Source organism: Glycine soja, chromosome 20 (genome assembly GCF_004193775.1).
Source record: "Glycine soja cultivar W05 chromosome 20, ASM419377v2, whole genome shotgun sequence".
Classification (NCBI taxonomy): domain Eukaryota; kingdom Viridiplantae; phylum Streptophyta; class Magnoliopsida; order Fabales; family Fabaceae; genus Glycine; species Glycine soja.
The window spans coordinates 36,096,957-36,115,817 of record NC_041021.1 but is presented as its reverse complement, the minus strand read 5'-3'; the positions used below and the strand labels follow the sequence as shown (position 1 = coordinate 36,115,817).

Below are 18,861 nucleotides of genomic sequence, written 5' to 3'. Positions count from 1 at the left end.
AAATTTTTCTTCATATTTTCATTAAAAATATTCATCTTCTTTTTTAATATTTTTTATACTTTTTACATTAATAAAATAAAATATTTAATAAAACATATAAGTTAGGAAAAAGACCGTCATAAAAAAATTCATTTAACATAAAATTATTATAATAAAAAATATAGTTTCATTATAATAATTTAGACATTAATGTGATTTTAGATAAATTTTTCATTCTCATGTATTAAGTGAAAAATTTCTAGGGACTTTTATATTAAATTACAATTCAACCCTTCCCCTTCAAATATTTGCTTTTACAACATTTTAAATCTATGAAATAAATCCTTTCAAATTCTCTCAACAATCGAAAGAAATTTGTAATTTATAATTGTTTGGATGTTTTTTATGAAGAATTTAAAATTTTGGAATTTTAAAACAAAATTTTAAATAACTAAAAATCTGGAATTTCAATTTACTTCTAAGGGGTGAGAAATTGAAATTCTCTTCCTTAGGAAACACCATCTGAGCTCTTAAAATATAGGTCGGGTCGGGTGTGAGCACAAAGGAACACGTGTAAAGCACATCAACCATATCTTCTTCTTTTTTTCATTCACTTTTTTCATCCTCGTAATTTTAATTTTTTTTATTCAAACACAAAATTTTGAAAATAAAAGAATTTCAATTGAAGTATTTAAAATTCTTAGAATTTTAAATTTCTCATAATTTTAAATTTCTCTCTCTAAACACACTCTTAGAATTTAAAATTTCTCAGAATTTAAAATTCATTTTACAAACTGCTTTAGCAATAAGAAATATGATATTGCATGAGCTTTGGGTGTCTATTCAGTTTATTGAACCATTGATAATATCATGTGTGCTTGAAAACTTTGACCTACCTTAATTTCATTCAATTTTCCACACTATTTTTCATTAAATAACGTATTATCATTTTGCATTTAATGGCATTTACTATGATTTTTAAACCCAGCAACGCATCGGATTTATTCCAAAAAGACTCTTCCAATACTACCCCTACTTATCTCCTTTTATTACGTCTCTCACACACACACACAAATTCCAGCTATTGAATGAAATTTTGAAAGGATGACAACAATATTATATGCATGTTATGCCATTCTAATTTTTACGTCAGTATTAACTTTGTATATAAAATGGAAAAAATTCATTTTTATCTCTCTAAATTTTTTTTTGTTTTTAATTTTGGTAAAATTGGAATATATCACCGGTTAGGTCTAGGATTAAGTTTGGATTAATTGAATCTAACTTCAATTCAAACAATGGTATATTAATTTTGTAGGGACTAAAAACATATAAAAAATTTACAAGAACTAAAAATGTACTAAAATTTTTACAAGAATAAAAAATAAACATCTTCAATTTGAAGATTCTCATTTTTGTCTTTTTCTTTGTCAACTTTGGTTATCCTCTACCACATTTTTTCTCCTTGACATTGTAATTGGTAAAAAAGCTTGGAAAAATTTGCCACATGAAATGAGCTAATGAGAGGCATATCCTTAATGTCAGGAATAAAAACTAGAGATTGTTGTCATTTTCACTGGTTGGAGAAGAAAATGAAAACATTTATTTGATCGGAGTATAGATATGGTTCAGAGATCCTGCTATTCTAGTAGTTGTCGCCAAAGTTAGGGTGCAGGAGGTGCTTGGCGACGATGATGGAGTGGACCTCGGTACCAAAGCCCTAAGCCTACTTCCAACAACAATCCATGAGGATGATGTTGGGGAAGTCGAGGAAGTTCTTGACACGTTAGTTGTTTTATATAATTTCACCACAAAGAAACTTAATTTTTTAATGATTTTATATAATTTAGGTTAAAATATGTTTTTCATCCCTATAAGACTAAATGTTCATTTTTGGTCCTTGCATAATTTGTTGTATGTTTTAATCTCTGTAAAAACTGTTAGTACATCATCATTAAACTCTAACACTTTATTTGTGTATTTTATTGAAAAAATATTTTTTTATAATTGAATGGTATATATGAAAAATTAATGATTATGTTCTTTTTGAAAGATTAAACAAATACACTTTAAGACTATTAACGAGATCTAGCTCAGTTGGTTGAATAATGTGCATGAGTTGTTGTAAATCTCTTGACATTGCCTTTGATTTTCAAAAATGAAAAAGAAATTCTTTCTTATCTTCTTTCTCTTTCTTGAGGGGGAAAGAGAAAAAAAAAGGGTCTTATTGAGGGAGGGAGAATATTCATGTACTTTTTCTAAAATCCTTCACTACATCCAGGATCACAAGTAGAATGCTAAGCAGGGGGAAGGGGAAAGGCTTGGGTTGGGCCTACCTATCCCAATAGGACCTCATAAAGGAACATAGATGTAGAGAGGTTCCATATTGTCAAGGGAATTGCTATTGGCACTACCTATTTTTTGGTTATTGGCACAACCCATGTGGGTGTCTTTTTATGGTATTCCGAAATTGTCCCTTGGCATGAACCAAAATAGTAATGTGGTTGCATTTTGCAAATAGGAGTAAAAAAACATTTAATTACGATTCTGTTAATTTTTTTCATCCCCATTTGCACAATGGAATTTCGTTGAACATTGATAGTTAGACAATGGAAAAATGTTTCCTTAATGTTTTTTGTCACCCCCATTTGCGCAATGGAAACACATTTCTGCTATGTAACTATCAATGTACAATGGAAACATGTTTCTGTTGTTAATTTTTTTTTGTGATGCACTTTAAAAAATGGAAACACATTTTTCTTGTATACTTGCACAATAAAAACATGTTTTTGTTTTGTGGACTTATATGCAAAAAAACAACTACGGAATCATATTTTTGTTGTAATGTTTTGTCTGTCAACTATAATTCAGTTGTTAAGGACCTCATTAAATTACTAGCAACAGAATATGCATGGCTTACAACAATTAGCAGACACAAATAACAAAATTTATATTCCACACTAACTGAATAAAAACAATAGCTAGAGTTTTATAGAATGTTCAAATACAAGAGGAGTTAACTATAACAACTAATCCTCAGTGATGTCTATGTCATCAATGAGTTGAATTCTTATATGCGTCGCAAGTATGGTCTCTGTCATAAGCGAGCTTCACGTGTGCAATATGTACTCCATTGTAGTGTAATAGAATGTAGGGGACGACCATCCTTAAAAAAAATCTATATTTTCACAAATAAACAATATAGTTGAGTTAGTTAACAAATCAATTAATGTTTATAATACTAAAAAGTCTCTTAAGTAGTTGTTGTATACTTGCACAAAGTGATTCCCGCTAACCAATCCAATTATAATACAGTGTTGTTGTGCCACAGATGGTGCCAAACTCTTGAGTGGAAAGAAAGTCCAACTTTAGAGCATAGATATGGAAACCAAGACAACATTTTACTGACAAGCAATGACATAAATCATGTTAATAATGGTTATCCAGTTGTCAACGGATGCTAGTGGGCTAGGATGGACATACAAAGAGTCAAACAATTTAACTAGTCTGTCTTGTGTGCCAAACAACTCAACATATTGAGAATTCCATGTTTGAAGTTCCCGAATCAAGTCCTGTCGAACTAGAGCCCATGATTCCTTACGCTGGCCTAGTAAAATTGTAATTGCCTTGTAACGACAGTTTCCATCGAGTCTCACGTCAACAACTTTTACAATGAATTGTTGTAATCGATTGGGAAATTCATCCATATAACAAATTTTTTTGCCCATTTTTTGTTCTTGACATCTTTGCAAGCCACACTTAGAGTTCCCGAACTATCAACCACTAGTTCATTTCATCGAATCACTCCCACATTAAAGGTTCACGTTTAGTAGATTTCACTGACTTCAGTGCACCCTTTGTTTTTATTTTCTCTAGAGGGGGACACATTGAAGTAGTATCCGAAAATGCAAGTTCACGGACCTTACTCTTCAATGTCATTTTCCCATCCTCATCAAGTTGTCAAAATCTCTTTAATAATGCATCAACCTCATTTGTGAGGGTTAAGTCCCCCCAAGAATCATGTGCATCGTCTGTACCATTAATGAATAACATCTTCTAATGCACATGAACGGGCGACAAAGGTATTGAACCACTTATTTGGCTATACCTAGCAAGTTCATTGGCACAGAGTAGACCATGAGTAGTTCTGAGTGTGCAGCTGCAAGCAAAACTGTCAATACCAACGGTTATAGAGCACTTCAACTCATTAAAGATTAAAATTTGTGCTTTGTTGAAACAAAGTCCCATATTTTCTTGTAAAATGATGTATTGAACCTGTGGTCAACCACATTGATGATTTTTTGAAACAATGCCTTAAGTTTAGTATGTTGCAGTATAAGCATATTATTCATTGCATCCCAACAAGCAGACAAATCTCCCATGCTATAACGAAGCAACATCTTCAGTCTTGCATGTTCGCCTTCAACCCTATAAAGCAATTTAGTATAATGTCAACAAAAGATACATAACAAACAAAATGTGAAACAATTAAGTAATTACAAAAATGTACCTATTAGTTGTTGTGTTTCTAATATGCATAACATGATCAATTCATGCTTGTACAAATTTCTCCTTATGATGCAACAACCATGTATAATAAACATACTCCCGAACAACCGAATAACGTTCACACATGTTTATAAAGCTTTTCAATTATTACTAATATATTTGTTCATCAGTAGAATTCACCAAGCCTACCCAAGCATCCATCATAGCCTCTTATTCTTAGAAATGTGGAATTCACATAACAAGTTGGTCGAAGAAGGAAAGACAACCTTCAATGCATTCATCAAGGTAAGATCACTATCTGTGACAACAACCTAAGGTAGCACATCATCCTTCACAAACAATCCTTTGACCTTATTTAACGCCCATTCGAAATTGTTCCTCCTTTTAGATTGTAAATAAGCAAATTCGACAGAAAAAATCTTTTTTGTTGAAGTCTCACCAATAATCTGCAACAAAGGAAGATGATATTTGTTCATTTTGTAAGTAGTATCATAAATCAACACTGTTGGGAATGAATTTAATAGTTTGATGGAATCTGGATTAGACCATATTATATCTTTGACGTCATCTTGAGTGTCTATTCTTCTAAACCAATATCCATATTGATTGTGTTCTATCAATTTTAGTAGATGTTGTACCTTCATTCTTGGACCCCTTTGTTCACGCCGATATATTTGTCGTTCATTGTATATGATCTTGATGGTGGTGCCATTTTTTGATCTTGATCTTTAATTCTCAACAAAATTTGACCAGGCTTTATCATGTTTTTGGTCATTTGACTATGTAAAGTTTTTTCTTCACTTCTTAAACGACCAACATACCCATGTTCGATCAATGTTTCACTAACTTTGTGGTTGTGAACACCACAAATAGCAAAAAGTTTCCAACCAATCTGTTTTACAAACTTCCCCTTTAATTTAAACGGTCAGTCACATTTTTAGGTTCTAGTGTTTTTACAGACTAGCTTATCCTTGTATTGCTTGTACGTTCCTTCATTTTCACAACGAACTACGACATAGATTTTTCTCTCATTTTCTGACCTATGAATGACAAGAACAAATCCAAGACTCTTCCCCAAATCTCAAACCTAGCGCAACAAATTGTCTCGATTTTCAAAAACCTAAAAACAAAATATTTTTCTTAAGCAACATACACATACACAAATATAAAATCAATCACTAACTAATCAACATACCTCATCAGTCGTGAAATGATTGGAAAAGTCAGGGTAATTAGGTTGATTTGGAGGATCTTCAGGCATTTTATCTGATTGATCTACAAACATTTCATTTGATTGATTTGGATGACAAAAATCATTTTGGCTATCATCAAACATGTTTCCAAAATCATGAGGCATTGTAACTTCATCAGAAAAAATGTATTCCAATCCATGTATTCACTACAAAGAACCATTCGTAGAAAATCAGAAATATGACACAAATATTCCTATAGGAAAAAACAAAGAAACAACACATAACAAAATCATGATTTCGTTATGTGTCTGGAATTTGATACATGATGAAATCATGATTCAATTGTGAATCGATTTCCCGACACAAAACAAAATCATGATTTCGTTATGTGTCTAGAATTTGATACACAATAGAATCATGTGTATATCAAATTTTAGCACAACAAAATTATGATTCTATTGGGTGTCAAATTCAAACAAAAAAAGAATCAAGATTCCATTGTGTTATGAAAAATTAAAAAAAAACACACAATCATGATTCCGTTGTGATTTTAACACAATAGAATAATGATTCTGTTATGTAAAAAAAATCCATTCTAGGTTGGGTGGTCTGAGGGAGAAGAGAAGAGGTGGAGAACTGATGGGGAAATGAGAGAGGAAGGGAGAAGGGTTAGGGGTGTAGGAAAAAAGAAAAAGGATAAAATGGTCAAATTACTATGATTGATAGTGCTAAAGGGCAATACTTCTATTAGTAATCATAATATATCATGTCCTCTTCCATAACATTGAAAAGTACCTATACATTATCTTCGGTTCCCTAAGACTAAATTCTATAACCTAGAAATTCACCCTATTTTTATCTTAAGTTTTTTTTTTTTATTAAAAGTAACAATTTCTTATCTATCTTATTTATTATTTTGGCATTTCATATATAATTAATTTAAATACACACTTAAACTAATTTAAATTACATATTTATACTAAAGTTTTTTAATCAAAATGTGCATATCAAACGAATTTAGTTTAGTTGATTAAACAAAATACATGAATTATTGTAAACCCCTAACATTATTTTTAATTTCCAAATAAAAAAATCAAAATGTTTATAATTTTTTTTTCTTTTAAAAAAAAAACAGTATTCAAGTTTTTATTTGTGTGTTCATATACCATTGACTAATTACAAACGCGAGGCTATGCTAAGTGAAAAAAGGGATAAGAAAGAGGGTGACATAACAAGCATATAGCATAATTTATCGATGCTTCCTCATGTTGCCTCATTCGTAATGCTTGCTTTAAGATAACTTAAATCTGCCAACACTATCATGGATATGGATAACATTTTACGTTTATCACCATGGTGGATATTTTTATCCTTTATGTAGCTTATGTCTTGCAGTGATTCATGACTACTGAACAAGGGAACCTACCCACAAATATTAGAATACAAGCAGCGTGAAATAACGTGCATATGTTATCGTTCTTCCAGTGATGTTTATTGTTCTCTTCAATGCAATGTTAATATCATATGTACGATAATCTCTAACTATTGTTAGCACATATGTATCTAACTGAATACAAATAAAACTATAGAAGTTAATTTCCTGCACAATGTATTGATATTTATAAGCCTTAAAAAGTTTTTCCCTTTCACTTGCTACCAAGAAAAGCAACACTAAATCGTTAATGTTGAAACTTTTTCTTTTCATATACCATCTACATATTTTCTTATGTATATCAATATAAAGACTATTTCTAACAATGCCCACATGTGATCCAGGTAAAATGGTAATACATGATATATCTCATGATTTTTCTCTCAATCCGCAAACGTTGGAAACCCTGCATGTGAACAAACATCTCAATATCAACCCTTTCAATTTAGCATAGGTAAACCCATCATCAGGAAATTGGTAAAACAAGTTGAATTCAAGAAAAGGCAAGTCCAGAGCAGAAATGCATTAAAATAAAGGACTTAAGTTGACTCGTGCATCCTTTTACTATGCAATACTTGGAAAATCCAAACACCACCTTCCTGTTAATTGCCATCTCTCAGATTTAAATGCCATAAAATTTTCCTGAGTGTCATTAGTATTACTACTAAAGTTTCTGTTACTCCCCCGCCCATATTAACCAATTGTGATGAGTATGCCCGTATTAACCAATTGTGATGAGTATATATTGCACATTAAGATTAACATGATGGGAAACAATCCAATTCAAATCTCCAATCTTAAATTCCTAATGATACAATAGTGTCTGAGTATTCCCCAAGCTAGCATAGCACATTCAAACTCCTAACAAGGTATACATATTTCCAGACTAATGCGTGGGGGATCGGGGGAGAGATTATGCTAACGATTGTACATAGACATCAGAGAATTACAACTACCTTCACTAATGATCACAAGTGGGCTGAAGAAGATATCGAGCATTAAGCAAAAGAGCATTGGCTTCTTCATTTGAGGCATCGAGTGCACACAATTCTCTGATTTCTTCTTGCCATTTTTCCACTTGCTCCTTGTGAATCCTGAGTATTGTAAAGTTAAAAGGATCAAACCACAGAAAGCCAACACTATTAAAAGTAAAAGATGTTTAGTGACAACTTCACAGCTCACATAATCAGTTTCCCTTCAAATGCATTGGTTAGCTCCTTCAACATTGTTTTTCCTGATTCTAGGAGCTCATATACCTACATGCAATCCATCATTTAGCATGCCAAAGATTTAGTTGAAATTTTTATACAATATGATCCCAAGCTTCACAAGGTGTATAACTATATATGGCTACCATCTGAGTATAATTCTCAATCTTCTCAAGAATAAGAGAGATACTGAGTTCCATTTCTTCAGATCCAGCAATGTTCGCCTCAAATTCTTCCTCCTCTACAGTCTTTGATTTTGTTTCATCTCCTACCTTTTCTACCACCTATTTTTTGTGAGAAAAAATAAATCGAAATAGTAAAGGATGCCGAAAAGAACAGAAGGTAAATTCACGATAGAAAAAGATTGAAAGACGAAGAAACAAATACCTCAGGTTTCATTCGTTTCCTCATAGCTCCGCTCTCTGTGATTTCCCTTTGAGTTGACATCGGTTATACCTAGAGTTACTAGTAAACTGTATATGATGTTAGTGTTTCAAACCTAAAAAGCAGTTTTTATCATTTTTGGGTATAACCAAAACATTCACAAAATTAATCTAACAATAATAATTAAAAAAATCATCATATATTAGACTAAATTGTAATTAACTTGAGCGAAACCCCAGCACTAGCACAACGAGTGAAATTGAACATCCGAAACTAGAAAGGCAAAGTAAAAGCATATATTAGAAATCAGCATATGTTAGACTAAGTTGCAATTAACTTGAGCAAAACCCTAGCACTAGCACTGCGAGTGAAATTGAACATCCGAAACTAGAAAGGCATAGTAAAAGCATATATCAGAAATCAACATATGTTAATTTGTATAAATCATAGAAAGGAAACAAAAAAGATCGATGAATTTTCTGTTCGATTTGCATTTTAAGAGCAAAGAAAAGTGTTGAAATGTTTTTACCGTTCAAGTCGTTGATTGTTTGTTCAAATCTCATAGTTGCGAGAGAAGGATTGGATCGCATAGAATAGCAACTTCAAATCAGGAATTTAGGATCCAAGCGCCTTGTTATTCATTTCAACTTCGAAACAGAAACATCTCGTGTTCCATATTTTGAAATGCGTGCCTTTTCTCATATTAGAAAGGATAAATAATCAATTTTGTTCCTAAATGTGTAATTCGCTGATAAATGCGTTCTTGAAAGATGAAAGTATAAAATTTAGTGCGATAAATATATCTGGTCGTTAACTTTTGTCCGTTACCGTTAATAAAATAGTTTATGTGACATAGAGGGACGGACGAATTTATGACTGAAATGATTGTCAACGTTGTCATATCTAATTGCTAGCATAGATACATATTTGTCATATAATATTTTTTTGTCGTCCTTTCACTCCGTTGACAAGTGCGTCACTAAAAGATGAAAATACAAAATTTAGTCCCCGAAAGTGTAAAAAGTGTGACAAATATATCCGGACACTAATAGTAGATTGTGACTAATTATTATAATTTGAAAAAAATTATACTGATTGTGATAAATTTTTTTTAACAAACTCGTAAATTAAATTGAGTCTAAAAGAAAAAAATATTAATTTTATAAACTCGTAAACAACTTTTTTATACTCCCATGCTTGATGAAAGGTCCAAATAAAAAAAAATGTTTATTGTAAAACATTATAGTTAAATTAGATCATGAATAATTTTTGGGAAAATTGTAATTGCAATGACACTTTTAATTTGTAATAAACTCTCATCTTCTTTGGAATGATTTTTTTTAAGGTTATGATTTTTTAAATGATGAGTCAATAAAAAATAATTGTGTATGATTTAAAAAAAATAATTGAAAAATCAAGAAACTTTTATTATAATTTGTAATTTGATGTCACTGCATATGCTAATAGACATTCGTATTTTAATATGAAAAATTTATAAAAAAACAATTAAATAAATAATATTTGATTAAACAGAAACAATGATTTTTTTATCATTTTACAATTAATTTTTTTCCTGTGTTGATAACATTTTCAAGAGTTAACAACCAAGAGATTGATTTTTTTTTTATAGTTGAAGAAAAGTAAGAAGAATTCGCCAAAATAATAAAAATTCACTTTCATTGAAAATATTTTGTCACAATCTTTATAAAATTTTTAAAATTATGATAATTAGTCACAATCTACTATTAATGTTCGGATATATTTATCGCATTTTCTACATTTTCGGGAACTAAATTTTATATTTTCATCTTTTAGGGACGTATTTGTCAGCGGAGTGAAAGACAAAAAGTAAAAAAAATATTATATGACAAATATGTCTCTATGCTGACAATTAGAGATGACCACATTGACAATCATTTCAGTGACAAATTTGTCCTTTTGTGTCACGTAGACTATTTTATTAATGGTGACGGATGAAAGTTAACGACTAGATATATTTGTCGCACTTTTTACACTTTTAGGGATTAAATTTTGTATTTTCATTTTTCTGAAATACATTTATAAGCTAATTACACATTTATGAACAAAAATTGCTATTTATCCTATTAGAAAATAGAAATCAGAAAAGAAAGTAAACCCCAAGATTGCTGGATTGAGCTCTAGTTGATTGGGCCTTCTACGGTTAAGACCCAATAACAATAAACATCAATCGACACGGGAAAAAGAGAGGTTGCTAGTTAGTTTAGTTTTATATAAAAATTGAATCAATTAAATTAAAATAATTTTTTAATTTGGTTTAGCTTCATAATTATTTTCACCAAATTCGAACCAAATAAGCCCATAATGAAAACAAGTTGGTTTGATTTAATTTATTGGATTTTATATGTGGGTGTACATAAAACATATGAGAATGTTAGAGATACAAAGAGTAAATCTTGGTCATTTAATTATATATGATGGATGGTTAAATTATTTTTATTATTTTAAATCTTAATTGTCTATTTTAATATGATTTTCTTACGCTCTCAATATATGTATTATAGAAAAAATAAGTTGATATATTCAAATAATCATTCATTTTAGGCAAAACAATATCATAATATTATATACGTATGCAATGAATGTATGATATTAAATCATCAACTTTCAAGTCGCAAAACCAAGTATTTGAATTGAAAAAGGAGAAATATTCTTTAGATTCATATGATCTATTATATTTTACATTATACAAACTCTTTTCCTAAATACTTGATTTTTTTTTTAGAAAAAAAAACTTTACTGAACACATGCTTAAGTTTAGGCATTCAATAAGCGGATCTCCTAATTTGTTAGAAAATTTGTAGGCTTTTTTGTTTGTTTGTTTGAAAAAAATTATTAAATTCTATAAAAGGAGGGTATGTCAATGGCCAATGGGGCCCTCGTATGTGAAGCAGTTGTTTGGTGAACATGGCAGGGGATGCCATCAGCCATGTGGCAAATGGGCGTAGTTCCACGAGATAAGGCACAATATTTGGCATAAATTCATGAGCCTTTTCATATAGCTGACTTATTCATGCTAGTCAAAGTTTCTTTAGTAGTGGCTATTTGCTAATATAAAAAGTTTCCATTTATTGATAAACAAGGTAGGGCCATTGCACATACTAAGGCATTCCATGTTACTACTAACTACCATTAAAGAAAATGTTTATGTTCATGTTTTCTTCAATGCTCTTGCGTGTAAGAATTGGCTTTGTATCATAAAAGAAATAGCAATACATTTTTAATATGTTTTTCTTACTAAATAAAATTTATACGAGACTTATTAAATACGGAATGTGATTAAACCAGTGAAACTCACTTTATTTAGTGATGCTTAAAAATTCTATCCAATAATAACTAGTGTGTTAAAAAAATGTTAGGAATTACGTGTGTTATTAGCCTTCTCCTTTCTATTATCAGCATTGTTATTAAGTTATGAACTAATGAACAGACTGTACGAATTTAGATAAAATGTGAAAAGCTGACATTTTTTTGTCGTAAACATAATGATTAAAAAAACACAAAGAATATAATACAATAGTTTAACAGAAATCACCATTAGCGGCATTGTAGCAAACCACGTTTTTCAATATATACGAGTACAAGAGATTAAATATGGCTTGAACTTTTAAAAATTGTGCTTCTTTGGTTAACCATGTCGGGTGTGACATCTTAAATGATTTTTCCTAAAATTTGTTTTATCTTTGAGCTTTTAAAATGACTGATTTAAAAACTAAGTATGCGTTTTTTTAGTTGAATCCCAATCTCATGTTTCAATGCACACTGAATGTAGATGAGCCTAGCAATGGATTGGCGTTGAGCGAAACTCAAGCCCAGTTCAACACACCCTAAGTCAGGTCACGATTCAGCAAGATTGGTAGGTAAAGGGACGAGTTTAGGAAGAGGCAAGTCTGGCCTTTAATCTTTTCCCAATTTTTAAATGTATATTAATTTTAATTTTTTACAATTATGTTAAAATTTGTATACTTTTCATTCTACCCTTAAATATTTTATAGATCTATCCGTGTTCCATATTGTGGTTCATTTGATTCTAGTGATTAAATTTGTCATTAACTCATTATTGATTTGGATAGTATTCAAATTGAAAACATAGCCGAACCAATTAGTTTAATTACTACCGTTTCAGTTCAATCTTTTTTCAGAATATCATTAAAAAATGTTGGTCTTTTGACATTGAGGGAGGAGAAGAATCTTCTATCTGTTAGTTAGTTAGTTTGTCATTAAAATAGAGTAGTATTCTGACGATACTCAGAAGTAATTTATTCAATTCATCATCATATATTAAATTATGAATGGTTTACTTTGAAGCAAGATGTGCTGCAAAATGCAAATTGCATTTGACTGTACCATTTACGTACCACGGATCCTAAGACCATCAAAGCATGTTCTTTCACTGCAAAATGAGTCTGATCAATCATATGCAGAAAATACAAGATGAGTATCAATATTAATCTGAAGACGGCGTGTTTAGCAATTAGCATCCATGTTGTGTATAATTTTAATGGGTTGAGTCTTCTTCACACCTACCTAATTGCCTTGTATTTTTTTTAATGCGTGCATTACATACTAATTCTTTTTATAATAAGAGAGCAAATTTTTGGGTCAACTACAACATTTTGTTCGATAATACGAATTTGAGTTTGAGTCAATTTTTTTTATGGGTCAAATGTCCCTTACAGCAACTATAAATACCACATAGGAGTTTGTCATCTCAAGCAGCAAATTAAGAAAGTCCTTGTTCAGGAATCAGACTCAGAAAGAGAAAGATAGAGAGAGTAAGAGTGATAAAGGGGATGGAAAAACTAATTTTCAGTGGTCTAATAATGCTTGTGGTGTTATTCACCACAGAACTTAGAGTAGCATCCGCAATTTGGCTGCGAGCTCATGCAACTTTCTATGGTGGAAGTGATGCCACAGGAACAATGGGTAAAAAATTGTTATACATTCTGTGTTGTGCTTCTTTTATCATCATTTCTAAAGTTCATTAAATCACCCTTCAATTCAATTCAATTCAAACTTAAGTACAAAATAAGAGCAATTAGTTTCACATAATTTGAAAGAGTATAACTTGTTTGTACTTGTAGGTGGGGCATGTGGGTATGGAAATCTGTACACTGATGGTTATGGAATAAAAACAGCTGCATTGAGTACTGCTTTGTTTAATGATGGCAAGTCATGCGGTGGTTGCTATCAGATAGTTTGTGACGCAAGCCAAGTGCCCCAATGGTGCCTCAGGGGCACTTCCATCACAATCACTGCCACAAATTTCTGCCCTCCAAACTATGCACTCCCTAGTGACAATGGTGGTTGGTGTAATCCTCCTAGACCACACTTTGACATGTCTCAACCTGCCTTTGAGACCATTGCCAAATACAAGGCTGGCATTGTTCCGATTCTTTACAGAAAGTATGTTATGTCATATCCTAACTATGTGTTTTCCTTTTATTTTCTAAAATGCGAAAATGATTTCTAGCGTGTTTGGTTCCACATCACGTCTACTAAGAAAGAAATTAGTAGTTATAATTTTTTATTCCTTGACGGATTTTCAAACATGATGATGGATACAGCTAGCTAATAAATACATGTTCAAATTTTGTGTTGCATCTATGCAGAGTTGGGTGCAAAAGAACTGGAGGCATCAGATTTACCATCAATGGGAGAGACTATTTTGAACTAGTGCTTATAAGCAACGTGGGAGGAGCAGGGGATGTTTCAAGAGTTTGGATCAAAGGGTCCAAAATGAGTAACTGGGAACCCATGTCAAGAAATTGGGGAGCTAACTGGCAAAGCTTAAGCTATCTCAATGGTCAGAGCTTGTCCTTCAGAGTACAACTCAGCAATGGAAGGATTCGCACAGCTTATAATGTGGCACCCTCTACTTGGAGATTTGGCCAGTCTTTCATCAGCAAGGTTCAGTTCTGAAGGGGAGAATACATATAAATATTACAAAGTATTCTTCCACTTCATCCATTTTATAAATTATATATCCAGTTTCTGATTTGTTTCTCCATGATGTATGTTATATTTGTATGCTTTGCAAGGGGTTGTGGCTCAGCAATTTTAGCATTTTGCGATGAGGCCCACCAACTTGGCTAATGGTTTTTTTTTTCCTACTTGGGCAAATATGTAAGCCAAACAAGTGAATCTAATTACAAATTGCAATGATTGAAAAAAAAAAACAGCTTGTAATTCTAATTTACCTTGTAAAATGATCTGCACACCTTGTATTACTTTTTTCTTTGACAATTAAGGCTAATTACTCAGTACGGCCACCCCTTAAAAGTCTTGTAGTTCAAATACACTGGTAAAGATATCCCCATGAAGAAGAACGTCATTCTATTTCTATACTAACTGTTTTTAATCTGAACATGTCTATTACCTTAGAATTGGTTCACCCAGCAGAACAGAATCATTGAATAAAGGCAAAGTAACCAAATGATTTAAATTCTAGTAGGCTTTTGGCACGACGGTATGTTATTTATTTAGATTTTGGTAGAATTTTAAAAATGGTACTTAAAATATAATTTTGAAAAGATATTTTTATTTAGACAATGTGAAATCACAAACAATTAATTCTGTTCACCTTAAAAGCTAAAAATTTAACCTAGTCACAATCAATTTTAATCAAATTATTTATCTAACACCATTAATTACTTGATGGAATGCTGAAATTTGATTTTGTTCAACCTTTGGCTGCCTTGTTTCTTCAATATTTTATAATTTATATCTGCAAACATTGAATCAAACCCAATTACGACCCATCACCATTTTTCATCCTCAATAAATTCATTCGTAAAAGGAACATTAGAGAAAGACCACCAAGTACCTGCAAGAGACACTATTAAAGTTACAAAGCAATGAACCAAGGACAAGATGAATAATCTAGAATATAAATCATTGAAAAAAATAACCTTCAAATGAAAAGTCAGCTCATAAAATTTGGTTGAATGTTTCCGACAATGGGTACTAAGAATCACCCAGATAATCACACGCAGCCAAAGTTTAATTTGACAGAAAAAAATGCAAATGCCAAGTCAGTAATAAAAAAAGATCTATATCAGTAAACAAAATGCCATACATATCAGTAGGAAGTAGTGATGGTCAACACCCCAAGAGCAGAAAAATAATAAACTTCTATTTGATTTTTTATTTACTCTCCCTCCTCACCAAAGGAGATGCTAAAACAAATAGAAACTCCTACGCAGTAACTTTATCTATGGCGTAGGGTGCAACGGCGCTAAGCAACGTTATATGATTGTTAACAGCAGAGATTGCAGGGTCAACAGTACGTTCATCAGCTAATGCTCTCTCACAGGTTGCAGGTTCATCACTAATAACACCGGCATCATAGTTAGCCATCATAGGATCATGTTTCAGCTCGACCATGGCAACTTTGAAACCGTTAACCACCCCATTATATATAACAAAGTTTGCACATAAAGCAATGGCCGGAGAAGATTTTGCCTTCACCAATCCCTTAAGAAAATTCTGCCCTTCTATTCCCTTGTGCAATTTTTGGCCAATCATGTCACGACCATGAGCTCTAGCATTTGTAGGCAAAGGAGACTGAGAAATAAGGATCAAGCAAAGGGTGAGCAATAAGGAACATGGTGTTGAAAAATTCATTTTGTCATGAGAGTCTCAACTCAATCAAGGGACCTTGGTTGTGGTTGGAGCGAGTGAGTTAATTCTTCAAGGTGTTGGGTTATGGATTTATATATACAAACTAATATACATTTGTATTTTCGTATTTTAAAATATGTTTCATAGTGTAATTTTTTTAAAATAATAAATTTTAGAATATAAATAACTCGTTCAATAATATTTATAACAGTTTACATGTTATAAATTATTTGGTTTCCTATTATCATCAAAAAGTAGTATATCCTTTATTATTTAATTAATCTATACTCTATACTATATACAATATACATAGGAAAATGTTTTATAAAAGGAAAGTATACGTGTGGCATTCTCAAGAGCTCCATGTAATATATTTATTTGAAATAATAATAAAATTGTAATTTTTTTAAATCATTATAATTGAAATTCTTATGATTATTATCATTGATCGCTAGCAATAAACTTTTAAATAGTAATTATTAATTAGCAAAATTTTTGTACACATTATCCACCAATTTAAATTGAATATAAATTTTAGTAAAAAAAATTGACCACAAAAAAATGAATATAATTTTATTCATCATTATTAAACATATGGATGACATAATTTTATTCATCATTATTAAACATATGGATGACATATGGATTACCTTAAATAATTTTTTTAAATATAAAATTATCAATTGATAATTTTTAAGGTAATAATTAAAATTATCAATTTATTCAAGAAATTATTTATCAATTGATTAAAAATTTAATTTTTGATTACAAATTTATTCATGAATATAGCTTGATTAGTGTCAAATTCAATTCAGAAATTTAATTTAATTTGAAATCGATTTAAATGGAATATAAATTTCATCACCACAATTATACAATTTAAATGAAATACAAAATTACATACATTTGAAATCAATTTAAGAATTATTATATTTTTACATACTAATTAAAAATGTTAGCCTTGTAGAAAAAAAAATTTAAAAACTGAAGCAATGTAACCTAATAAGTGTGTTTCATCCTAAAATTTTAGATCCTTATATTAGCATGAAAAAAAAGAAATTGGAAAAAGATAATGAGATGGTAATAATTAATTTTTATTTAATAATAAATTATATATATAACATCATATTCAACTTCTTCAATGATAAGATCCACATGGTGTGTGAAGAAGAATCTGGAGAAGGGCAGGAACTCTACGAAGGAGAGGTGCAATCAGACACAACATAGAACTCCTTTGTCCATGTACATACCATGTTGAATGATGTTTCTTGGGTGAAACAAGTATGGTTCAGGGTCTGATAGTATTGTCCAACTTCATGGTGAACCGCATCTGCAAGTGGCTTCTCATCAGGTTTTAAACTAAAGCAGCATTCCTTCAGTCTATAAAACATCTTCATGGCATAACAATCCAGATTGGTGAACTCAGTCTTTTGTTTCAAATTTACGTTTGAAAAGATGACCAAGTCAAGCTTTAACAAATCTGATTGGTGAAGCATCTTCATCATCTTCAATCAGCAACTCCTTGCCTTTGTAGCAATTGGTCTTCTGATACAGAACAAGCTTATCAATGACTATCTGAAATTGAGTCTCTAAAGTAGCTAGGCAAGAGAGTTGTAACTCCATGATGAACGAAATGTGAGTGTTGAGCCTTTGAATTCTGCTAAAAGAACCTTGCCTTGATCTGATCTCCTCTCTATAGCCATATGAGTACTTATTCATATTGTCTAGAATAATTACTTATTCACACTACATTCTTCTATCTTTCTTTTTTATTTATATTTTTCTACTTTTAAATAAGTAAATTTTAAATTCTTTTTTCCTTTTAAAACTACTAAACATTAACCAAATATGTTTATGAGAATACAATTCCTAAGCATAATATTTCTGGAAATGCACCAATAACGGTTGGAGCGAGTGATATCGGTTTGTATCCCTTGTTGTCCCTTAAGCTCAGAACCATGATCAGTTTCGAACAATTCTTGAGCCACAAATAGATTATTCCTTAACTACTATCTATGAACAGTATGGTCACGAATAATGTAAACGTGAGACGTGTAAAATTATATTATTGTCAAGGACTTATCCGCCTAATATGTGCAAGTCTATTAGGATATAACAAGTTGTTCCCAAAATGGTTTTTGGGGCAACAAAACTAACATGTGCTTTTTTTTTTTGTGAGACTAACCCAGAAACTCACAGAGAAAAACAAAGCCTTGGAAAAAGATATTTCACTTATGACTAACTGAATCCTCTTTATAATAAAGTTAATTAATAAAAAATAAAAGTTAATTAATACTATTAAAATAGGTAATAATAACAATTAAAATATGATATTAATACATATTAAAATAGGAAATAAAACTAATTACAATATGAAATTAATGTCATTAAAATGGAAATAATTTTGCATAATTATTATAAGATTTTAACCTTTTGAAATATTTAGTTTTTAATCAAAATATACAACAATCCCCCACTTATTTTAAAAGGTTAA

General features: G+C 30.9%; 2 protein-coding genes across 2 annotated transcripts; one reads left to right on the top strand and one right to left on the bottom strand.

Annotated features, from left to right (window-relative positions):
- Window positions 1–8,074: 8,074 nt before the first annotated feature.
- LOC114402051 lies at window positions 8,075–8,768 on the bottom strand. Its single transcript, XM_028364593.1, has 4 exons — window positions 8,709–8,768; window positions 8,468–8,605; window positions 8,296–8,369; window positions 8,075–8,207 (listed from the first exon to the last, which is right to left on the bottom strand). Exons 1-4 carry the CDS (start codon window positions 8,766–8,768, stop codon window positions 8,075–8,077), a joined length of 405 nt encoding a protein of 134 aa, XP_028220394.1.
- A 4,660-nt stretch (window positions 8,769–13,428) lies between these two features.
- Window positions 13,429–15,010, top strand: LOC114402569 (putative expansin-A17). The gene is made up of 3 exons (XM_028365193.1): window positions 13,429–13,670; window positions 13,829–14,150; window positions 14,357–15,010. Exons 1-3 carry the CDS (start codon window positions 13,538–13,540, stop codon window positions 14,664–14,666), a joined length of 765 nt encoding a protein of 254 aa, XP_028220994.1. The 5' UTR covers window positions 13,429–13,537; the 3' UTR covers window positions 14,667–15,010.
- The last annotated feature ends 3,851 nt before the right edge of the window (window positions 15,011–18,861 follow it).